The sequence below is a fragment of the Melospiza melodia genome, chromosome 30, assembly GCF_035770615.1.
Source record: "Melospiza melodia melodia isolate bMelMel2 chromosome 30, bMelMel2.pri, whole genome shotgun sequence".
NCBI classification, from domain to species: Eukaryota; Metazoa; Chordata; class Aves; order Passeriformes; family Passerellidae; genus Melospiza; species Melospiza melodia.
Window position 1 is genome coordinate 3,976,533 of NC_086223.1, and position 25,070 is coordinate 4,001,602.

The 25,070-nt window shown below is 45.0% G+C and overlaps 1 protein-coding gene across 3 annotated transcripts; it reads right to left on the bottom strand.

Moving 5' to 3' along the window:
• Positions 1-1,181: 1,181 nt before the first annotated feature.
• On the bottom strand, positions 1,182-17,427 carry GOSR2 (golgi SNAP receptor complex member 2). 3 transcript variants are annotated; one of them, XM_063178746.1, is made up of 6 exons: positions 17,353-17,427; positions 15,072-15,136; positions 12,470-12,578; positions 10,326-10,458; positions 7,567-7,707; positions 1,182-4,046 (listed from the first exon to the last, which is right to left on the bottom strand). In XM_063178746.1, exons 1-6 carry the CDS (start codon positions 17,379-17,381, stop codon positions 3,885-3,887), a joined length of 639 nt encoding a protein of 212 aa, XP_063034816.1. In that variant the 5' UTR covers positions 17,382-17,427; the 3' UTR covers positions 1,182-3,884. The 3 variants fall into 3 exon arrangements, with proteins under 3 accessions (XP_063034816.1, XP_063034818.1, XP_063034817.1); XM_063178748.1 differs by lacking the exon at positions 17,353-17,427 and adding an exon at positions 16,470-16,492; XM_063178747.1 differs by lacking the exon at positions 7,567-7,707.
• Positions 17,428-25,070: the final 7,643 nt, after the last annotated feature.

Consider the following 25,070-nt stretch of genomic DNA (forward strand, 5'->3'; position numbering starts at 1 on the left):
TCAGGGCATCAAAGCCCCTCAGGGCCCACCCAGTGCAGCCCCATCCCATCCCTCTGCATCAAGCTCACACGTACAGCACTCACAACTTTCTGCGTTCTTTTCTGATTTAATAAGTGTTTTGTAGCTGTGGGGATTGGAATTACTTCAAAACAGAACTGAAGAGCAAGAAGAAGATGATCCAACCCCTTGATCTCACATTTTAAATCCACAATCTCTTTATCAACAGATATATTTTGCTCTCCAGGCTCTTCCTTCACTTGCCCTAATTAGAACCCCCTCACCACATCACTGCAGGTAGAAAGGACATCACCCACCCATTTCCAGCTCCCTTTCACCGCCAGCTCTGGGGCTGTCCCACCTGGAACATCCCACATCCCCCCAGTCTGACCAGTGAGGCCCAGTGTGAAAAAAGGGTATTTTATGATTGGCTTTCCACAAATATAAAAGTGAATATTATATGTGTTGTGCTAGAAAGTGATGGTGTATTAATTCTCTTAATAGTGTGTTAAATATAGTTTTAGGTTATAAAAAAATGTTAAAATAGAAACAATGCTGTGTAGGATACTTTTTTTAAAGAAAGGACTCACAGCAAGATAGCAGCCACAGGACACCTGAATCTTTCAGAGAAAAAGAATTTATTGCTCTCTTATCAGAAAACTTCTTGTTAGGATTCAGAGGAAGAAGTTGACACTGACCAGACAGAATCCTGTGTTTGAATGGAATTTATGCATCATGTATGAGCTGTATGAATGTGCAACAGGCTGTTGCTTTTAAGGGTTAATCCTCTTTTAACATGGGTTCTTTTTTGGGCTTATTTTGCCCAAAAACAGGTACCTGGACTGTCCCTAACTCTTTGTTTCTATTGTCTCATATTGTCCTAATTCAAATTGTCTAAATGATTGTCACTCTAATTGTATTACTATTTTTATAACCATTTTATTACTATTAAACTTCTAAAGTTTTAAAAAACAAGTGATTGCCTTTTGCACACCCAGCACAGGCTCCTGCTCCTTCCAGCCCCAGTGCAGTGGGGCCATTTCCTACTGACCCAAAGGGGAGCCCCCCACAGCACCCCCATGGCCCCCTTCCATATCCACAGTGAACCAAGATTCAGTGAACCTGCTTGTTTATTTTGGCCCCAATATGTTGGTTAAGGTAAAAAAAAAAAAAAAATCCCTTCATTTTGGTTGAAAAAAATCTTTATTCACAGAACATCACATGAACCACATCCCACCCTCCTTCCTTTATGTATAAAATACTGGTAAAATAAAAAGTTTTATTCCAGAGGCAAGTGAATTCCCACAGTCCCCTCCTGAGACCAGCTCACCCCAGAGCTGGACCTCGTGCCACAGATAGGAAGCAGAAGTGAGTGAGGTGTTTGCTGAGGAAGGAAACACCACCAAGCTGCAGCAGCAAAGCCTCCAGGGCTGCAGCTCCAGCTCATTTCCTTTGGCAGGGACCACAATCCCAGCAGGGCTCCAGCTCATTCCCACTGCAGCCAAAGGGGAGGTGTGGGGCTTGAAGGAACCACCCCTGTCCCACTGCCATGGGGTTTTTGGGTTTCACACAATCACCTGAGATGCCCTGGAAATCATTTTGGACATTTCTGATGTCACATGTCCCCAAATGCAGCTCCCCAGGTGGTTCCTTCAAGCCTCAAGTGTCACCTTTGGATGTCATGGGTAGCAAGGACGCTTGGCTCACCAAGGGGAAATCTGTGCAGGGACAAGGGGAGTCCAGAGGCAAAATAAATCAACAGGAAAATATCTATTAAAATGGCAAGCTAGGCTCAGAAACAGAAGAAAAATCCAGTTCCAAGTATCTTATGGCTCCTACCACAGCCCAAAAGGAGAGAGATTGGCCAGAGTCCCACCTTGGTGTAAGACAAACCCTGAAACTTCAAACAGTGACAGCCTTAAACCCCAACACTGGAAAATTCAGTGGAGCTGCATCAATTCATCAGAACTGAGATTTGCCAGGGACCCTTAAACCCCAACACTGGAAAATTCAGTGGAGCTGCATCAGTTCATCAGAACTGAGATTTGCCAGGGACCCCCTGCAAGTGCTCAGCTGCCCTCTCAAGGGCTGAATCCATCAGATTTCATATCCAAAATAAATTTCATGCAAATTTGGATTTATGATTTCTGTTACACAACCAGGCAGATGCTCCATCACTGCAGATTCCCTCTTTTGCTTTTAATTATTTAATTCCTTGGGCTCAAATGAAAACCAGCTCCATGCTTGCTTTATTTCCTTGGAAAACCTGCACAGATGGGGAACTCCAAGAGCAGGAAACACTTGGAGAAATAGCAGGAAAGTCTCAAACACATGGAGAAGCCCATGAACAGGGGCCACTGGTCACTCCAGCTCTGCTCACCAGCATGGCCCTGTCCCAAGGCCCACAGTCCCTAAAATTCATTCTAACATTTTTTCAGTTATTAAAACCCTTTCTCCCAGTTTGCAACACATAATAAAAGCAAAGCTCAGTGCAGCCAGCAGAATGTAGAGCTTGTGATTAGTTATTAATCCAGAGACCCACAACCATTCCAGACAGGAAACAGGGGAGGAATTGCCAGCAGCATCTATGTATGACCCATCTGTGCCACTGTCAGACACCAGGGAATGTTCCAGAATTGCCACACGTGGGGATGAGAATGGATCTGCAGGGTGATTGAAATGGATGATCCCAAAATGCCACCTCCACCAGACACCCCCAGGCTGCAGGGGAAGCAGTGCCAGGATCTCACAGCTCCAGTGTTTCACTGGGACAGGGAACGACCCCAAAGGGATGAGTGTGAGCCAGCACCAGCCCCAGGAGGTGACACAGCTGAGTGTCCCTCACAGGAACTCCACAGGGGCAAAGGGCAGCACAGGAATGCCCTTGCCAAGGTGGGGATTCTCCATCCCAAGGCACAGACTTGAAGAAACTCCCCTGACCAAGCTGATGTTCAGTGCCAGGGCCTGCTGTGCTGATCCCACCATTCCTCTGGTGTGCAGAACCTGTTCCAGCTCTGAACAATCCCACACCTCCAGGGAGTACAGGGGGACTCACCTGCTCCATCCACTCAGAAGTTCCAGCTCCAGAGCCCCAAACCCAACCAGCACCTCAGGAAATGAACACAGCTCCCCAAAGCTCTGTGCTCCAGCATTAACAATCTCAGTTTTGGAGGCTGCATTTGGCAGGAGGCCCAGGCAGATGCCACAGGCCTGATGTGCATCCCAGTGGAAGCAGGAGGGAGCAGGAGGAGCACTCAGCACCCCCTGGGAAGCAGCAGGGCAGAGAGAGGCACCAACACATCCCTCAGAGGAGCAGAGCAGCATTTCAGCCTAAACCAGAGAGATGTGTGCTGGGTAATAGTGTGTGTGAAGCTAACTGAGGTTATAACCGTGTTCTGAGACTCTTCCCCACACATCCTCCTCCTCCTCCAAGCAGATGGGAGCCCTTCACTTCCCAGCTCTTTTTGCACACTCAGGCCCATGAACACTGTGAAATTCTCTGTGCTATTCTTGCACTGCAAAATGCAGGGGGTCAGGTCAGAAAGTCTGGCTGCATCCTAGGCTGTGCCTCTGCATCCTCCCATCCCTGTGTGCCCAAAGGGACATTCCTGCCTTGCTACAGCTGGGCACAACTGCTTCACTTCTGCTTCCTATTAACCTGCAGGCTTGAGGGGAGAGCAGTAAAGGCCAGGGCTTATTTTCACAGGGCCATTCTCAAGCACAGTGTCCCATTTCCTGACACATCCATTTCCCAACGTGCCTTCCACGTGATGCTGTCCCAGCAGGATTTGTAAACTCTGAAGTCCACGGGAAGGGCTCATCCAAAGCAGCACCCAGAGGAAATTCAGTTCTGGAGGCAGTCAGTCCTCTAGCAGGAGGCCAGCAGCTCATGTCAGGTACTGCACCACAAGGAACATGATGAGGCAGGTGACAGCCATGCCCCCCAGCATGAGGAACTTGTCCTGGAAGGCGCGCTTCTCAATCAGCCGCATCACCGTGTTGGACAGCCCCAGCATGTTGGCAACGTCCAGGATCTTCTTGTGGGTGCCCTGAGGACAACAAAACAGCACAGACACGATCACCCTGGTGCTCTGAGACTTCTTGTTCCACAGTGCAAGAGTGTTTCTTCATGGGGGGTGAGTGATGGGTGTCACAGACGTTTTATGAAAAATTCTTTCCTTAGGATTTTTTCTCCTGAGAAGCTGGGAGGCCTCAGGAACAAAATGTAAACAATGGTTATCTGCTGCTGTGGAATGCAACAGGTGCATCTGGGATTGGTCTCTTTGGTTGTTGCTAATTAATGGCCAATCACAGTCAGCTGGCTCAGAGCCACAATTCTTTGTTATAATTCTTTTTTATTCTATTCTTAGCCAGCTTTCTGATTAAATCCTTTCTTCTATTCTTTTAGTATAATTTTAATATAATATAGATCATAAAATAATAAACAAACCTTCTGAAACATGGAGTCAACATTCTCATCTCTTCCCTCATCCTGGGACCTCTGTGAACACCATCACAGATGGGTTTGAACTTCTCTCAGCCAACCATCCCCACCATTCCACAGGAGGTGGCCATGGGACCTTGGAAACTGTCACTGTGATATTTTCTGAAAAATCCCTTTGCCAGGATTTCTTCTCCTGAGAAGCTTCAGCTTCTCCCTGTTTTGCTGCTTTGCAATGTGATTTGGAGATTGTTTACCCAGCTTGTCAATTGTTTTAATTTAATGACCACTCATGGTCCAGCTGTGTTGAGGCTCTGAGGAGTCACAGGTTTAATTATAAATTTTTGTTAAGCCTTCTCTCTGTATCCTTTCGCTTTCTTTAATATAGTTTTTGTATAACATTCTTTAATATAATATCATAAAATAATAAATCAGCCTTCTGAGAACTTGGAGTCAGATCTCTCACCTCATCCTGGGGATCTCACAAACACCACAGAAAACAACTGGGTGTATGGACTAATTAATTCATACACATGAACAGGAATGTGGTTAAAGACACAAAACAATCTGTCTAGACAGAGACAAGATAAAAAGTGGCTCAGAAAAATGCACTCCTTCAGGAGGAGTAAAAGTAGACCCACATGCAGAAGTTTCTCAGTGCATAAAACACAGATTTGCAATGCCAAACTACATCAGCAGTGCCTTGTGTTCCAGGCAGTTCAGGCCCTTCACTGAAGTCAGGCTGTGTCTCTGCTAGTCCCACACAATCAGTTTTCTCCAGTTCCCACAGCTCCTATTAACCCTCTTCAGAACAAAACCAAACCTTGCTGGATGAACAAAAACCAAATATGAAACTTTAAAATGAAAGCAAAACACAGAAAGGGAAAACTCTTCAATTCTTGCAGTCATGGAACAGTGGATTTATACAACTGAATCAGTTAAAGGGACAAGCTAGGAAAAATTCATTCCATACCTGTCTATTTATATCAAATATACACAAAGTTACAGAGAATAAGGCTATTAGTGTGCAAAGGAGGGACATGAGGGTGGGGAAAGGTTTGGAGGAGTCATAGGAGGAGCAGCTGAGGGCAGAGCTCAGTGGGGCTGCAGCTCCAATCTCTGCTCTGGGCAGGGACAGGAGCCAGGGAATGGCTGGAGCTGGGCATGGGGAGGGTTGAGTTGGATGTCAGGAAAAGAATCTTCCTGCAGTGGCTACCAGAGCTCCAGGAGCATTTGGACAACACTCCTGGGGATGCACAGGGTGGGATTGCTGGGGTGTCTGCAGGGCCAGGAGTTGGACTGGATCATCCTTAGGAAGTCCTTCCAACATGGGATGTTCCATGATTCCACATTAACCCATTTCTCTTTGCAAGCTGTCTCTACACCAGCTGCTCTGCCAGATGTTCTCAGGCAACAAAATTTGTGTCAGTGCAAGAAAAGCTGAGTTAAGGGGAAAAGGAACATGAACAAACATTTCCTCACCTGCAAGGGAGAACACTCAGGAATGTGATGGCCCTGAAAGCACAGCCTGTGTGTGCCAGCAGCCAGGGACAGACACCCAGCAATACCCTGCCCAGAGAAAAGGCTGGAGGAGAGCCAGGAGGCCACAAGAAACAGCATTTCCCCATCCCTGCAGGGCACCAGGGCTCCTCTATGGCACTTGGGAGCTCTCCTGTGGTGGGATGCACCTTCTTCTCAGGAACCCTCCAGAATCCATGTGCTTCACCCAGTCCCTCACAAGAGATTAACTTGGATCAGTGATTTCCCAGCTTGGAGAATCAACTCCAATTCCCTGTGTGCAGCAGCCCAGTGCTCAACAGGGTGGACAAATGTCTACAATCCTCTCAGAGATGCAGGGACTTCAAGGAAAGTGCTCTTTCCAAAAAGCATTCACAACCCAAATCTTCTCCAGGCACTAATATGAGTCCTTCCAGCCTTTTCCTAATGAGCTGGCAGCAGAACCTCTCCCTCTCCCCACCACCCCTGTGGCCAGACTGCTCAGCAGCACCATTCCTCTGCAATGAACACTGAGTTTTCTTCAAGGTTTTTCTAGTAATGAACCTTGTCTTAAAACAAATCCATACTCACCAGGTCAGTGAACAAGTGACCTGAACCAGAAGCTAAAATTCATCTTGGAAAGAACTCAGCTTCAAACTCAGCTTTAAGAGCTCTGTGTAAGATCTGTGGGTGCAGGGCTTGGTCACACCAGAGTAGGGAGCAGAGGAGGAGCTGCAGCCCCAATTTGGAGCTGTGCTGGTTCTGTGCAGGGCTCAGAGAACACCAGGCAGCCTGGAACCCAGCTCAGCTCCCCAGCTGCAGACCAGGCTTGCACTGGTCACACCATGGAGCTGCAGGTGTGACAGACCTGACCAAACCTGGGATTCATGACATTAAAAATACCTAAATCTGCCATTTATGACATTAAAAATGCCTAAATCTGGCATTTATGGCATTAAAAATGCCTAAATCTGGCAAATACATCCCAAAATAAAACTGAGAACAGCAGTTATTCCCATCAGAAGATGAACACAACAGGCATTTCCCTGCATTTTTCTCAAGTCCAGTTTCTCCCCAAACACTTCTTATTAAAAAGGTTTTTGTATCCTTGAGGTTTTCACTCAGAATTGACCATCACTTTGAACAGTCTGTAAAATAAAAGGCAAATATTTGCTATGAAGAGACCTGCAGAAATGCAGCTGTTTTCAGCAGGGAAGGAGGCATTGTTGAGGTGCATTATCTTTATTACTAATCTTAATCACAGGTGCTCTACATCAGCTTTGTGGCTGCTCTGAGTGATGCTAATCTGAACCAGCATCTCCCTGCCAGCCACTTTCTGCCCCTCCAGAACCTGAACAAACAAACAACAATCAACCAAAAAAAGAAACATTCAGCACTCCAGATGCTGCCCTGCAGGTGAAGGCCAGCCAGCCCCAAGAGATCTTAAAGCTATTCCTAACAGGATGGTAAAATGTAAAGATTTCAAGTTGTTTAAATGAAATTTGGGCCTTTCCAGCATCCTCAGCTCGGAGCAATGTACTGAAACAACACATATATTCGATTTCACTTAGCTTGATCAGCATGAAGACAGAAAAATGTGGGGTTTTTGTGGTAAAAAATGATGCCCCCACCTTTAAAGTGACTCTCTGGTCCCTCAGCCCAGCCAGGATGTTGGTGCCACTGCCAATAAGCTCATCCATGCCTCGGTGGGCACTCTGCAGGGATTCATTAAACTGCAGGGTTTCGTCGATCGGGATGGTGGTGTCAGAGTCCTGTGGGGAAAGCAGGGACTCGGTTACCTGCTCGCTCAGAAACACAAAAAGCACACAGCCAGAACCCAACAGGACTGCCAGGATTGTGCCTGCATTATTTTTTAATAATGATTTTAAATACAGCATTGATATTTGAGTGAAAAAAAGTCATTTAGAGAAGATAGGGAGGAAGCCAAAAGGCAAAGCTGAGCAGCTGCTCAACTGTGATGAGATCTCAAGGATAAAAAGAGCAAAAGCAGAGAATTTTTATAATTTTAGTAGGAAAGGGTACTGCAGGAGAGAACAGGAGGTGTTAAACACCAAGAAGGTGTTTAGTCATTGATCATTGCAAGTGAAAGACTTGTGGAACATTTCACACCACATTTCTGAGCAACAAAAATGAAAAAATGTTTGGAGATGACATTCTAAACAAATTTTTGGCAGTGAGGGCAAACAGACATGGGCTTGGTTCCCTGAGCTCTGGCTCACTCATCACCCAGGGCCCTATTTAAAAAATATATATTAAAAATTAGTATTTTTCATGTTTTTTTTCCAGAAAAGATGCATTCACTCATGTAGGAACTGGAAATCTTGAAATGGAAATGACAGGGTAAAACTCTAATCTGGACTGCACAGGAGGGCAGGGATGGCCTCAGAACAAGAACCAGCCAAAGGCAGAATTCACAGTCATGTCAATTGTCTGAGCAGAAGCACTTGGATTTCTATGTGAATGGCTCTTATTCCAGATATTTAACAACCTTCAAACCAGCAGATTTCACTTCTGTGCAAGGTTTTTTATCCACTATAAGGGCAGCAATAAAAATAGAGAAGTAGATTTGTGACGCCCCACAAAGGCATGGGATGGCACCAAAGCTCTGTTTTGCTGCTTGTGATTTTCTCCAGGTACAAGGAAAGGCTTTAAAGATAAATACAATTTTTAACTTTTGAATTAAGCCAACTCTTGAATTAAGCAAACTGTTACATCTGTGTTCCAAAAGCTGTTCTGGATATTCCAGTGATTTTCTCACAAACTCAGGTGACATCTCTGATAGAATAGGGGAGTATATGAATAGGAACTGTGGAAAAATGTAACCAAGAGAGGCTGATAACTGATAAATAAATCATCATTTCCCTATTAAAGAATCATTTTAAAGCCACATTTTTGTAGCAAGCTAAAAAGAAATACAAAGCAATTGTGTATTTTTTTTCATCTACTATACCTTTCAATATCTGAAGGAGAAAATAACCCATCTGCTCTATATTTTATATCTGTAAGCCTGTTGTTTCTGAACTTTTTGTTTCTGAACAGCAAATTTTCCTGTAGGAAAACTTGACCCTACATGCAGAGAAACACCACAATATTTAAAACCACAAATTGCAGTGTTTCCTTCAAGCCTTGTTTACAATTTTGAAATAGCCAACAAAATACCAGACATTATCTTTATGGCAGGCTTTGAGAAATGCATCGAAATGCCCAAATCTCAGTTAATTAGGATTGCTCACATAGTTTCTCTCTTGTCCTGACAATGATCGACAAAATGTTAGGTGAGATGCCTTTAACAAAGAAGGGAAATAAAGAGGGAAATCAAACAAAAATGTAAAAATAGCATTAAAAAACCAAAACAAAATCCAAAACAAAAACAAATAAACAGAATTTAGAAACCAAACAATAAAACCCAAGACTAACTTTTCAGTGGCAGAAAAGTGAAATCTGAAAGCAAGCCTACATTATTGAGAGCAAAACTCCCCCAGCAATTTGCACTGGGGGGACTTCCCAAAGGAGGAACTAACAATAACAGCTGGACCACATTGATGTTATTACCAACTTTTGACTCATTTCTAAGCAAAAGTGCTTTGTCCCAGCTGTGTGATTTGTGTTTGGCTACACTGAAGTTTGCTGACACCTGCTGCCAGCAGGGTGTGTAACACCCAGGCTTTTCACAGATTTTAGAATCTGGCAAACATTTGACACAAATCCAAGTGAAATGCACACTCTGGTACCTACCTCACTGACCCTTTCAACAGCTATGTAAATCCAGGTGGATTGCACTGGATAAAACAGGAGCAGCAGCTTCTGGAGCTTTTTCCCTGTTACCTTAAGAGCCCAGCTTTTCTACAATTTCTATGCAAATCCAGGTGGAACTGCACTGGATAAAAGAGGAGCAGCAGCTTCTGGAGCACTTTTCTTTTACCTTAAGAGCCCAGCTTTTCCTCACAAGAGCTCCCCACATATTTTGATTCTTCTCTGCCTTTACCCCCACTCCCAGCAGTCTCCAGCATTCCTGTTTACAAACTTCCTGCCTCCCCCCTGCTGGAGGGAGGCTTTTCACAGATCTCAGGATCTGGCAGACATCTGACACAAATCCAAGTGAAATGCACACTTTGGTACCTACCTCACTGACCCTTTTACAACTGCAGCTGGATTGCACTGGATAAAAGAGGAGCAGCAGCTTCTGGAGCCTCTTCCTGTTACCTTAAGACCCCAGCTTTTCCTCACAAGAGCTCCCCACATATTTTGATTCCTCTCTGCCTTTACTCACACTCCCAGCAGCTCCCAACAATGCTGTTTACAATCTCCCTGCCTCCCCCTGCTGGATTTGAGCTGCTGGAGCACCGAGAGCCCCAGCAGGGATATTTACGTTGGTGGTGAAGGTGCGGGCCAGCAGCTCCTCCCGCTGCCTCTCCTGCTGCTCCCGCAGGTACCGGCGGTGCTGGAAGTTCCTCAGGGCTGTCTGCAGGTGCTGCACGTCGTATTTCAGCTGGTCCACTCGCCTGCAAAGGAGCAGCAGCACAAAAACAGAAAATCAGAGGGGTTTGGGAAAGCTGCAAGAGGCAGGCCTCAGATACAGCAGAATTGTGATTAGAGCTAAGCAGTAGCCATGAGATTGGTCAGCAGAAAAATTGTGTAAGAAGTAGAAAAGTAAAGACAAATAGAACAATGATCTGTGTATTAATGCTTGTCTAGAATAACTCCCTAAGCCTGCACTGCCTGCCACACCATGGAGCTGCAGGTGGGACAGAATCCTGACCAAATCTGGGATTTATGGCACTAAAAATGCCTAAATCTGGCAAATACATCCCAAAACAAAGCAGTGTCACAAAAATCACAAAAAAATTTATCTAGTGACATATTAGGAAGTTTTAAGCTTAATAATGGAGCTCTGTGCATTGTGTTTTAAGGCTTACACACAGGTATTGTATTCTAAATAAGCAGGCATTGTTTTAACCACAGGTATATGTGCTTATAGTGGTTGGATAGAGCTACTGTCAATGTGCTTTTACTTTGTGTGGTCAAAGAACTTTTAAAATAAGTTGTAACATTAAGTTCTTTGTCTGATGTGAGCTGCTGGCATCTTCCCATTGTCATAACTATGTGATGAGACTGATGCTGGAAAATCAAACAGCTCAAAGCACATTCCACAGCAGTTCCTCCCTGTTTTGTGATTTGTACATAGCCCCCAGCTGGCAATCTGCTTTTCTGAAGATTCTGCTTTTCTGGTGCTTTTTGTACCAGGAAAGGAGCACTGTAAATTAACAGCAATGAATAACAAGGAATGGTGGGTTCTGCTTCTCTACAAGATGCAGGACATCCAACGCTAGGCTGAAATTCCACACCTACATCCTCCCTGTCTCATTTTTCTACTACACAGGTGATTACTGCACAGGTGATTATTCATTTTAATCAATTATTTAGGCTCCAGGCTAATGACAGAATGTGAAACAGAACTCCTGAGCTGTCTTGGACATCCTATCCCATGGATTGTCTCTTCAGGTGTTACAGAACTGTATCCATTTCTCATTTAACACAGATTTGGGAAGATGGCAGGATTTGTACAGGTTCTATTTTATGACCCTCCCCTTTCATATAAAAGATGATGCTTTCCAGTTTCCTTAATTAGCATCATGTTCTGATGGTTGAGGTTTTATTCCAGTTTCCTTAATTAGCATCATGTTCTGAAGTTTGAGGTTTTATTAAAAGGTGCTCAAAAGTCAGTGGGTAATACAGGAAACACCTCAGATATCTCCACTGGGCTGAAACAAATCATCTCCAGAACTCCACTGGCCCTGATTAAATGATTGATAAAATTTAATGTTTGATTGGTAAATTTTAATGATGACCAGACTATCATGCTCTAGTGGAAGGTGTCCTTGCCCATGGCAGGGGTTGGAAATTATCTTTAAGGCCCCTTCCAACCCAAACCATTCCAGGATTCTACAAAGAAATCCATGACTATTTCAGATACTGGCCTCTTTCTTTGATGCAGGTGACATGAAATCCACCCTTACTATCTATAAGGACCTTTTTGGACTGAACATTAATAACTGAGTCACAGAATTAATTAAGAACAGCAAGTCCTGATGTCTGTGGTGCAACCTCCTGCCAAAACCATTGCTCACTTTAGAAATCTCTTTATTTCAGTCACCAACAGCTTGGAAAATGGCACCAAATGAAGGAATTTGACTCTCTACCTCCAAAATGCCATTAAAAGCAAGGGACAGAGTGCATATTCTGCTCATCTGAGAACAGAATTCAGCTGCATCACCAGTCTGGACTTGATGATCTTTGAGGGCTTTTCCAGCTTTAATGATTCTCATGATGCTGGGGTAAAATGCAGGAAAGTGATTTTTCCTCTGTGCCTCAATTTTTCTACTGCAGAGCACAGAGATGAGTTATGCAAGGTATAAAGACTTCACACATATCAAAAGCAAAGGGCTTCAGTAAATTTAATTAAAATAATTACAAAGACTACCCTACACAATCACAGCAAAGCAGTGAACTCACAGTTTGGCACTCTGCCTCTTGTTGGGAGGTTCTTTGCTGGACAGGATTTCCAGACGTTCCAAGTTGCTGAATATGTTGTCTATTCTTGCCTGAATCTCATTCTCTACCACTGCAAGGAAATAAAAACAGGATTTGACTTGAATTAGACAACTGCAATCTGATAAAGGCAAATGCTCAAAAGCATTCAAAGCAATATGTAAAAACTGATAGATTCAAATCTTTACTGGATGAAAACAATCAGGTAGCTGAGAACTATAAGTACAATGAAATGTCACTTTTTTAGCTCAGTAATTTGACACTCTCACCTTTCCCTCCTCCTCTGAGAAGGCAGCTAGGAAAGCCCCTGCTTGTTCCAGCCATCTGAGCCTCTTACCCCATCAGAATCAGGATTTCAAGCCCACACATTCCCCCTGCAGCCCCTTCCTGCTCCCTCAGCAGGGTTTGCTGCCACAAGAACACAGAGAAGCATCATCAACCACCTGCCAAGTACTCCACACACCAGGAGTGCCCAGAAAACCACTCCCAGCAGCACCCAGAGAAGCAAAGAGCACAAACAGCCCCATCTTTGGATCTCACACAGCCAGGGAGTGACTGACTCACATCCTGAGACAAATCAATGAAATTGTGCTAATCCATCTCCCCATCATTTACTGCAGCTGAATTCAACACAGGAGAGCTGACAGACTCTGGTTTGTCAGACCAAACTACATCACTGCACTTTTTTCTGAGCAGGAAGGGACTATTTGTGCTCAGAGTTGGAAAGTTTGATTTCCTGCTCCCTATTCCTGCTCTTCAACCATGGATAATCCTGTTCTCCATAAATTCTGAAGTACAAACTAGTAACTTTATAGAGAAATAGATACATATATTTATTAATTTATTAACTACATAAACTGGTGAACTGACTGTAAACTATGGAAATTACATAATCCTATATCTTGAAATGACCTCAAGTAAAAGAAACAAAATGGCAAATTATACTAATTTTCAGGATTTTTAAAATCACCCCAAGTGAACAGCAGTCTGAGAAGTCTGGCATTGCAGAAGGAGTAGTGCAAACATCACAAAAACTACAACCAGAATTGGTGATTTTATTTTTTGGAATAAATTACTATAAATATAATAAATAATATATACAATAATATAATATTATATATAAAATATAACACATTATATTATATTGTGTTATGTTATATTGTTATGTTATATTATGTTATGTTGTTATATTATATTATATTATATTATATTATATTATATTATATTATATTATATTATATTATATTATATTATATTATATTATATTATATTATATTATATTATATTATATTATATTATACTATATTATATTATATCATATCACATTACATTATACTATATTACATTACACTATATTACATTACATTATACTATATTATATATTATTATATTATATATTATTATATTTTATTATATCACGTTACATTACATTATACTATATTATATATTATTATGTGGTCTATAATATTATAATATATAATGTATAATATCATAATTATAAGGAGAAGGGGGAGAAGGGGGAGAAGGAGGAAAAGGAGGAAACGGAGGAAAGAGAGGAAAAGGTGAAGAAAAATATATATGTAATAAATATAATTACTAATTCTATTAGTAACTGCTATTTTTTGATAAAAAAATTTATCACAGCCCTTCCTAGAGCCCAGTCATGTTCCACAGATGTGCTCAAGGTAAGAGAAGTCAGTGAACATGTGCAGAAATGCCTCCAGCCCATGCAGTGTCCTTTCACCTCAGAAGTTCTGATGAATCCATCACTAGTGACTCATGCAGGAATTAAGAGTTCAAACACAGGTCCAAAATTCATGTGCCAGTTGTGCACTGGGGTAAAAAGTCCTGCCACACATATCACAGCATCTCATGATTACAGTCATTTATGAGCACAGGGTTATAGTCCAATCTATTGAGGCAATTTCAGACCCAATGGTTCTACACAGTTCCCATGAGCAGGTGGAACCACAGGTTCTGACTCTGATGGAGCATCCTGCACACAAAACCACAGCATTTTCCCCAAAACTGCACTGAGCACCTTTAGGGGAAAGCTGCCAGGTGGGGGATGCTGAGGGAATGACAGCACAGCAGGGCAGGCTCAGCTTTCTGACAAACCAGCCCAGAGATGCTCTCAGTCTGCAGCTCTGTCCACACCAAGAACTCCAGGTGTTCAAAAACCTCCATGAGAGCATCAGTGTGGGGGTTTTGATCTGTTCATTCTGAAGGCTGCACAGACACCCTGACCACGAGCTCCAAAATCTAACAGCACCAAAATTCTGCCATTCTACCAGGACATTAAAGAAGCATCCACAGCAAGCAGTCTGTCAGTTAAAGGATTATAACAGGAAGAGGAAACAAATTCTTGTCCTGTCTTTTCTGTTCTTAACCACCTTATTGAGGTTAAACAGCAACACAATTTCAATGATTTCTGAATTGGTGATGTATCTCAGCAGCTGATCACAGTGGCTCAGGAGCTAAATTTGTTCCCATAATAACTGTAAATTTAATGAGAAGGCACACAAGGTTAAAAATGCAAACTAAATCAACCCCACTCATCACTTACAGTGCACTGACTCTTTGTCTGAAGTCTCCAGGTGCCCCATGTAAGACTGGACCTCATGGACCTGCCTGTCAGGACACAAAGAGAAAATAAACAGAAAAATCAGCTAACAGACACAAAATTATTTCTCAGCGCCTCACTTTTCATCTTCTTTTACTGAAATGTCCTTTTTAGAAGACCACAGGAATCAGCAACACAGTGTAAGAGCAGACAGCCCAGCCCTGACCACCAACCCAGGTCCTCAGCAGGAAGCAAGCTGTGCTCTCACCTCGTATGCACCTACAAAGTAACTTTATTAAAAAACAGAAATCAAGGGGAAGGTTATGAAAAACACAAGAAACAGCTGTTCAGCTTGGTCTGGAGATGACAGTGGGAATGATTTTCATGGTCTCACAGCGTGTGAATTCACAGGCATCAACTGAAATTAAAAGCTTGTAATTACAAGAAAAAACTACTGTGGCTGGACAAGCAGTGGCATAGGAAAACAAAACAAAAAAATATTGATGGTTGTTAAATTATTCTGGAACTAGATGGGCTTTAAGGTCACTTCCAACCTGAACCATTCAATGATCACAAAATGAGGCAGGACAGAAATGGGAACAGGACACCACCAATGCCCATATCCATAACAGCTGCTGTGACATTCCTGCATTTTCAGATCTCCAGCAGGATGTCCTGCTCTACCCTACAGGGTCACTCTGCATCATTGTTCAGTGACAGAGAAATGAGGCTTCAACACAATTCAAGTCTCTTACCATCCCACCTCCCTTAACAGAGCCCCACAAAATGCAAATTACCACAGAAATTTGGAGCATTGGCTTAACTGCACCCTTTGGCCCCTTTCCTGTGAGTTACTCCACAAGTATTACCAACAGAACCACGAGAATTTTTTTGCCTTATTTTGCAATTCCCACACAACTCCTCCCTCTCCAGACCGGCACGTGAAATGTGGGATTTACCCTCAACCACCCCCTCACCTCCAGGGACGGTTTAAACAGCTGCAGCCCCTCAAACCCTGCTGAGAATTCCTTATATACAAGCATGCTTTAAATAAACCGGCAGCCACGGGCGGCAATCCCCGCTCCCGGTGCCCCGGGCCGGCAGAGCCGCGGGGCTGACGTGGCACACACGGTTCTGCCCCCACCGGGATGGGGTTTTTTTATGGGGAAACGCTTTTAAAGGGCGCTGAGATCTGTGGGGTGGCGGTGTGGGATCCCGCACACCCAGCCCGGCGCCTCATACACTTGGTTTGGGGGTCTGCCCTTGATCCTCCAGACAAACGCCGGTTTGATGGGACGGCCCTCACACAACTCAGTCCCTCACACCCCTCAATCCCTCACATCCTTCTCTCAATCCCTCACACCCCTCCATCTGTCACACACCCCGCAATCTCTCACGCACTTGTTGGTTTGCTGGTACAGCCCCTCACACTCCCCTCAATCCCCCACACACCTTTTATTACCTCACACACCCCTCAATCCCTCACGCACCCCTCTCGATCACTCCTGCACCCCTCAATCCCTCACACATCCCCCGAGCCGTCACACAGCCCCTCAATCCCTCACACACATCCCTCAGTCCCTCATTCACTTGTTGGTTTCCTGGCACAGCCCTCACACCCTCCTCAATCCCTCACTCACTTGCTGGTTTGCCGGTACAGCCCTCACACACCCCTCAGTGCCTCACACACCCTTTGGTTTGCCGGTACAGCCCCTCACGCAACCCCCAGTCCCTCACACACCTGTCCGGTTGCTGGCATAGCCCTCACACATCCCTCAATCCCTCATATCCTCCTCAGTATTGTCATGCACTTGTTGGCTTGCTGGTACAGCCCCTCACACCCCCCTCAATCCCTCACACCCCCCTCAATCCCTCGCTCACTTGCTAGTTTGCCGGTACAGCCCCCCACACACCACCCTCAATCCCTCACACACCCCCCAGAGCCCTCCTCACACCGCCTTCAGCCCCTCACGCACTTGTTGATGTCTGGTACAGCCCTCACGCACCCCTCAATTCCTCGCACACATCCCTCAGACCCTCACTCACTTGTCGGGTTGCTGGAATAGCCCCTCACACACCCCCAGAGCCCTCACACCCCTCTCAGTCCCTCACTCATTTGTTGGTTTGCTGGTACAGCCCCTCACACATCCCTCAATCCCTCACACACCCCTCAGTCCCCCACGCACTTGCTGGCGTGCTGGTACAGCCCCTCACGCACTTACTGGTTTGCCGGTACACCCTCTCACACCCCCCAGTCTCTCACACCCCTCAGCCCCTCACTCACTTGTTGGTTTGCTGGTACAGCCCCTCCATCCCGCACCGGCTCCGCTCCGCACACGTCACCTCCCGCCACTTCCGGCCCCGCCGCCTCCCGCTGCTTCCGTTTCCACTTCCGCCTCCTCCCGGGCCGCGCTCCCGCCCCTGCAGCGCCACGCGGGGCCGCCAGGAGGCGCTGCAGGACCGGAGTGGCGAGCGCGGGGCGGGACCGTGAGGGGTGGGAGGGACCGGGAGGGGCGGGAGGGACCGGGAGGGACCGGGAGAGGCGGGAGGGACCGGCCGGGGCCGTGAGGGACGGGTGGGACCGGGCGGGGCCGTGAGGGGCCGTGAGGGACCGGCGGTGCCGTAAGGGGCGGGAGGGGCCGTGAGGGGCGTGAGGGACCGAGATGGACCGGGCGGGACCGGGTGGAGCCGTGAGGGACCGGGCGGGATCGTGAGGGGCGGTGAGGGATAGGGAGAGACCGGGCGGGGCACAGGTACAGGTAGAAACTCTGATTGATTAAAAAGCTGAAATCAGGACCATAACTCTGTCTTGTCACTGTGGTTTAATGGAAAATAGTTCTTGTCAACAAGTGTAATTTCATGCTAATAAAAGCTTGATTGGGCAAAATTGGGAAGGGCTTGTATTCTGTAAAGTGTCCAGCTCTATACCACAAGATCAATAATTGAAAAGTCTGTAGCCTCTGTCCTTATGGTCCAGACAAACACTCAGCTCTCTCCTTCTCCACTATTTCTTCTTTCTATTAAATGTTGTCATTTTATACTCGTTCCTCAGGCTTTGAATGCCCCCTGATGCTGAGTCCTTTTCTGGGTTTGTGCTGCCTATCCCACCTGTGATGTGAAGGGAAACCTGCTTTATCAACAATAATAATGTCCTAAACTGGGTCCATCCAGATAAAATCCTCAAATACTATTGAATAAAACGTACTGATTTAAATCCTAAACTTCAGCACCCTCAGCCTTCTACTGTACTTGACTTAGGCAAAACCAAAATAACTGTACAGCAAAAATTTAAGCTACTGAAAGATGACAAACGTTGGAGGAAAAGTGAGAAAATGTTTTCAGAGGTGGGGAAGCTGAAGGCAGACACCTCCTGATGTGAGACTGGGCAAATTGGGAAACCTGGGGGCTGGCGCAGCCTCCAAAGTGTTGGCTCGTTTCTGTTGTTGCTCATTTGCAGTTCAGGCTGAGCACCTGAAGAATGCAGCCTTGTCACAGGAGAACACATCCCTGAGCACCACACAGCCAGAAAAGAGGGAAACAACAACACATCTTTAATTAATGAGAGATTCTGTCCCTGTGGGTCCGTCTCTCGTGTCTCAGATGATGCATCAAGCTCAGTCTGCCCTGCCCTGCCGTGCAGCCAGCCAGCCTCTGGCAAGAGATTATCCCCTGGATGTCAAACAGCAGCTCAAGCCCCAGAAATCACATCAGCCCAAGGATAAACAGCATATCAACAAAACCATTAACTGCAGCAGCAACAAACACATCCACTCCCCCTTCCCTGAGCCATTAGACCCCATTTTCAAACACTTCTGGAAATTGGGTGAATGGAAATAGACTCTGGGATTCCCTCCTGGCCAAGGCTGGAGAGGTATCACAGGAGCCCTGATGAAATGGCAAGCACTGAAATACAAGAACAGATTTCTGTTCTTTTGTCAAGAAATTGATTTTTGCCAGAAACAACATGCTGCAACACAGCGTCTGTTCTTGTTAGACTTCAAGTCCTTCCAGGAGGAGTTCTTCAGCAAATTGGCTCATTTAGACACAACAGCCAGGAGCACGGACAGGAAAAAAAAGGGTTTTGTTCAAGGAAAGCCTCTGTATTGTAAACAGGATAAAAGGGGATGGAGAGAGTCACTTATCACTGTCTCTCATGTCCCCAGGTCATTCCTGTGTAGAATCTGCTGGAGAAAAAGGATTTCATATTCCCTGCTCTCCCAGAACCCCGGCTGGGGGATTTTCTCTGGCACACAATCTGCAGACAGACCCCGTGTGCATTCAGCAGCAGTTTCAAACCCCATAATTGCTGTTCCCATTGCTCTCCTCTGCCTGTGAAGCTCCCAAGGGGGAGCTGGATCCTCACAGGGCCTCCTCTGCTGTGCCTGCACCAGCTCATGTCCCCTCACAGCCGTGGCACTTTGGGTTCTCCCCAAAAACGCTGATGCTCTGTTTAATATCAAACCCAAACAGGGTCTGCCTGCACCAGCTCATGTCCCCTCACAGCCATGGTATTTGGGCTTCTCCCCACCCCAAAACCACTGATGTCCTGTTTAATACCAGAACCAAACAGGGCCTGCCTGCACCAGCTCTGCCTCTGCTCTGCCTGCACCAGCCCATGTCCCCTCACAGCCGTGGCACTTTGGGTTCTCCCCAAAAACACTGATGCTCTGTTTAATATCAAACCCAAATCATGCATCTCTCCCCGTTTCTCTGAGCGTGATCCCATCAAGCACAAACTCTCTGCCCCCTCCCTCCTGCTTTGGGACACTCTCTGCATGCTTTGCTGATACAAATAACTGTGGCTCTCAAAACAAAGGAGCGCCGAAGCCCAGGGCATTGTTTGGATGAGTGCTCATGGAGGCTGCTGTGAGTCCAGCTGCAGGCCATGGGCTGCATGTCCCAGCTCTGACAGGCTCCTGGACACAAGGCAGACCTCACAGCACGCCTCTCAGCACTCCCAGCCTGGGGAAGGGGGCGAAACCAGAAGGGGAGACATGACAAGAATGTTGGAGACTCATCTATCAAATTTCTCTGGCTCTTGGGTGATGTGCTGGACCCAGGTCTCCCTGGGCAAGGAGCTTTTTAAAGACACATTGCACCTTCCTGCTCATCTTCCCAAATTAAGAACATTTCACAGTCAGTTTTGAGACTGATCTGTGGCCACGAGAGTCACAAATGCTCAGAGCATCATTCCCTTCTGCATAAATATCCCAGGGAAAGGGATATGGAAAAGATGGGGAAGGCCAGGCCAAGGGAAGAAGGAGTCAAGGAGCATCTCTGCTATTTCACTCCTTCCCTTCCTTCTGGAATGAGGCAGGGAAATATGGCAGTAAAAGGTATAGGAATAGGAATAAAAATAAAATTAAAATTACAATTACAATTACAATTAAAATTAAAATAAATTTAAAATTAAAATAAAATTAAAATTAAAATTAAGATAAAAATAAAAATAAAGTAAAAAAATTAAAATTAAAATTAAAATTAAAATTAAAATTAAAATTAAAAAAAAATTAAATTAAAATAAAGATAAAAATAAAATAAAAATAAAAATAAAAATAAAAATAAAAATAAAAATAAAAATAAAAATAAAAATAAAAATAAACCCAGTGGTGAGGAACACTGCAGCATCCCCCAGCCTGAGGGATTTTTGACACACAAATGCCTTGGAGGTTTGGGGAATATCCTGGACGAGTGCATTTTCCTCATGGTTTCATCCTTTCCCTGGTGGCAGCCACACAGGGCTGCTGGAGGTGAAATACTGACCTTGATGGATTTTTGGTGCTCTGCATGGCTCTGTTAGTAGCCCTGCACCTCCACTGCACTATAAATGTCATATTATCCTAATAATGATTAAATGAACCTCAGTTCTCCATGCAGGGCTGAATTCCTCGTGCCTTTTCCCTGCTGATCCTGCCTGTTTGACCTTATCAATGAAATTCAGGAAACAGGAGCAAAGAGCCTCCTCCAACAGAGCCAAGGAGGCAGAAGGGGCAAGAAATTACATTGCCTTCGCCAGACAGTGCACAAATGAAATTCCAATAATTCTGCCACTCCTCCTTCCTTTTGCACAGCATCAGGAACCTGTTAGGAGCCTCAGCTGCCTTCAAATGAAATGGCATCCCCCTCAATCCCAAATCCCACAGAAATCTTTGAGTTCTGGCCTTAAAAGCTCTGGCTTTGAAAATATTTTTAATTTATTTACTGGGCAACCCTGTTTAATAACAATACATAATAAATTTATTATGGCAGATTCTGTCTGGGCACTCTTAACCCTGGACTGGATGTGAATAATGTAACACTTACATAGGAAAATCTTAAAATCTGTGAGCAATACCATTATCCTGATTTTTCCAGGGGTCAGTTCCCTGACAGTCAGTCTCTCTGAAATGTGTCAGGTTAAGAATTCCATCGAAATTAGACAACATCATCAGCTGCTTTGGGAAATTTTAGGGGCAGATCTTTTTATGTTCTCTTGCCCACTGAATAAGCAGCCATTTCCTGGGTCTAATTTTGGCAAACCAATCCGGATAACTTTGGTTCATTAGCTTAATAGATTAATGCTGAACTGTTTCCCAAGTCAAATCTGGACGTCAATCTTCCTCATACTCACATTTTGTCAATATGGAGGACCTTAAAATGAAAAAAAAAAAAAAGAAAAAAAAAAGGGGGGGAAATTGTTTTTATCTGTGTTTAATCCACAGGGTAATTCAGGCAAGCAGAGTGGCTGTGCTGGGTCCCTCTCCCTGGCTGGGATGCTGCAGGGGCTGTGCTCTGTTTGTTGTTAAAGCAGCCTGACACAAAGAGGCCCCAGGAGCTGCAAGCACCCACAGGATGGATGTCTGCTCCTGTCAATCCAGCCCCAGTCCCCCAAGAGGGAAAAGGGGATTGTCTGCAGCACTGAGGGGGGGAGAGTTCTCTCAAGCATGTCATAGAGGAATTTTCCTAAAACCTTCCCCAGTAATCTGAACAAAACCTTCCCGAGGCTCTTGTGTTAACGGAGACCAGGAGAAAGCGTGGGGGCGTAAAAGATGGGATTCACCATTCAGTGCTGCCTGTGCCAGAGTCACGGAATTGTGGAACCCCAGGATGGTTTGGGTGGGAAGGGACCTTAAAGCCCATCCAGTGCCACTGGCAGGGACACCTTCCACTGTCCCAGGGTGCTCCAAGCCCTATCCAACCTGGCTTTGGACACTTCCAGGGGCAGCCACAGCTGCGCTGGGTATCTACTGTGGGTTCATAGTAGCAAACCTGATATTGCTCAGTGTATTTTTTATATTCCAGGCATTTCCCAAGGCCCAGGTGAGTCTCTGTGAGAGGGGTCCCTGGAGTTTCTGATAGCCCAGGAAGCTCTGGGCTGCAGTGACACTCAGGAATGCACAGACAGCTGGATGCAGGGATCCTTTTGGAGTGGTTTCCTTTATCAAGCTTGCCCAACACACCCCACTGAAGAGAAGATCCCTCTCTGACTCTCCTGATGCTCTAGCACTGACTCTCCTGATGTTCTTACAAACCTTTTCCTCAGGAATTTAATTTTGCCATCTTCTCACAAAATGATTTTAATACCTGTGGGTAACACAAACTGTATTTCCTTGGGGCTGGAAAACACCAGCCAAGGGATGGAGAGGCAGATTGTGTCTTGTGACGGTGTTCACAGGGGTTCTTGGATGAGGGAAGAGATGAGGATCTGACTCCATGTTTCAGAAGGCTTGATTTATTATTTTATGATATATATTACATTAAAACTGTACTAAAAGAATAGAAGAAAAGGTTTCATCAGAAGGCTGGCTAAGAATAGAATCAGCAAGAATGATAACAAAGGCTTGTGGCTCGACTCTCTGTCTGAGCCAGCTGACTGTGATTGGCCATTAATTAGAAACAACCACATGAGACCAATCCCAGATGCACCTGTTGCATTCCACAGCAGCAGATAACCATTGTTTACATTTTGTTCCTGAGGCCTTCAGCTTCTCAGGAGGAAAAATCCTAAGGAAAGGATTTTTCATGAAAAGATGTCTGCAACAGTGTCTCACGAGCTTTTATATTCCACAGAATTGAGGCTGAGGTTGGCAGTGGTTTGGCTCAGCCACCTTGGCACTGCTGCCACAGCTGGAGCTGCCCATGTCCCCTGGCATCCTTGGTGTGGTGGCATTTCCCCACCTGCAGGGACAGGGACAGGGACAGGGAGTCTGCCTGTATTGCAGATCTTATCTGCAATGATTAGCTGGCCCTGCGCTGCTCCTGCTGTCCTGAGCCATCTGTCAATTTGCTGCTTCTATTTCACATTCAGAGAAGGGTTTGTTTTCCCTACAGCTTATCTGCTTTTTCTGACCAGACTAAATGGTCTAGTCACCAAAAAAATATCTACCTCCAGCAGCCAGCCTTGCACCTCTCACCTCACGTTTCTGACTCCTCCCAAGTCCAGTTGCATTTCCCACTCCAGTTACTGATTCCACTGGCTGCAGGGATTTATCTGCCCCACTGAAAGACAGGTTGTTTAACCCCAAAATAAATCTGCAAAATTACATCTACCACTCTTCCCTGTTTTAATGAAATAATTTACTTTATATCTCCTTCAAGCTTCCCAACACTGTCCTAAGCATGGTGGTGCAGCAGCTGGGGACATGAGAGGTGGAACAAGATTTATTGGTCTCTCCAAATGTTTTGGATTATCCCATAATCACTTTAGTCCCTGGTAAACCAATGTGTCCTACTCTTGTCAATCTGAATTTTCCAAGATAAAGTTTTAACCCCTGCTGGACAGTTTGATGAATTATAAAAAATATGTAATATTATAAAATTATATGCTATAATTGTATTACTGTAGGATATTATAAATGCGTGTTGTTAACAGGTACTCACAGCCTGTCCAGTCACAGATTTTTCTGCATCACTTCCCTGCCTCCTCCAAACCAAGTAAGTTCTTTGTTCACAGGTGCAAAATCAGCCCATCTTCACTGATGGCAAAAGATTTTGGTGCGTTTCCACCTGCCAATACTCTTTTCCCAGTGTCCATAGCATAAACTGGTTTGGAGAACCACTCTTGCTTCCCCCAGTCACTTCTCTGCTGCAGCTATTTTAAAACACTGAAATTTTGAGTGTTTCAGATGCCACATTTGCATGACTGTGAGCTAAAATTAGAACTATCACATGTATTTTTGGGGGGGAATATTTATACTCAAAATAAAAACATCATTTGCATTGCAGGTTGTCAGGTGAGGTGATGCCTCAAACCTGTGTGATAAATGCCATTATCTGAGCTGCCAGACTGAATACAAGGATGCTCACAAAATCCCCACTTTAAATCTCCAACCGTCTGTCTGAAGGGAGACAGAGGAACAGCAGAGAGAGATGAGCCACTCTTGCTTCCCCCAGTCACTTTACTTTTCTGCTGCAAAAATCTGAGTGTTTCAGATGCCACATTTGCATGACTGTGAGCTAAAATTAGAACTATCACATGTATTTTTTTGGGGGAATATTTATACTCAAAATAAAAACATCATTTGCATTGCAGGTTAATTGTGTCAGGTGAGGTGATGCCTCAAGCCTGGCTGATAAATGCCATTATCTGAGCTGCCAGGCTGAACACAGGGATGGTCACAAAATCTTTAAATCTCCAACCGTCTGTCTGCAGGGAGACAGAGGAACAGCAGAGAGAGATGAGCCACTCTTATGTAATTACCAAGCACATCACCCTCAGCAAGGAGAGCTGGGTTTGTGAAACCACAACAATGATTTCAGTGGCCCCGGGTGCTCCAGCTCAGCCTTGTGTGGATTTGCAATGTAAATCCCTGTCCCTGCTCCTGCCAGAGCTGCCTCCCTGGGATCCTCATCATCATTATCATCATCGGCAGCAGGGCCATTCCTGCATTCTGGGGTCCCCCACTGCCCATGGATGAGACTCAGGGAGGCTCAGCAGGAGCCTATTGCAAATCAAAGGTGACTCCAACCAAGGCGAAAGAATGATGAGAATGGATATCCAACCAAGAAAGAATGACTCTATGG

Bases quoted from the DNA above. Each gene is read 5' to 3' on its own strand.
- GOSR2 (XM_063178746.1), bottom strand. From the start codon at position 17,381: ATGGAGGGGCTGTACCAGCAAACCAACAA. The intron at 15,137-17,352 runs GTGAGTGAGGGG...GTGTCCTGACAG, and splicing joins CTGTACCAGCAAACCAACAA to GCAGGTCCATGAGGTCCAGT. The intron at 10,459-12,469 runs GTGAGTTCACTG...GCTCCTTTGCAG, and splicing joins AAGAGGCAGAGTGCCAAACT to GCGAGTGGACCAGCTGAAAT.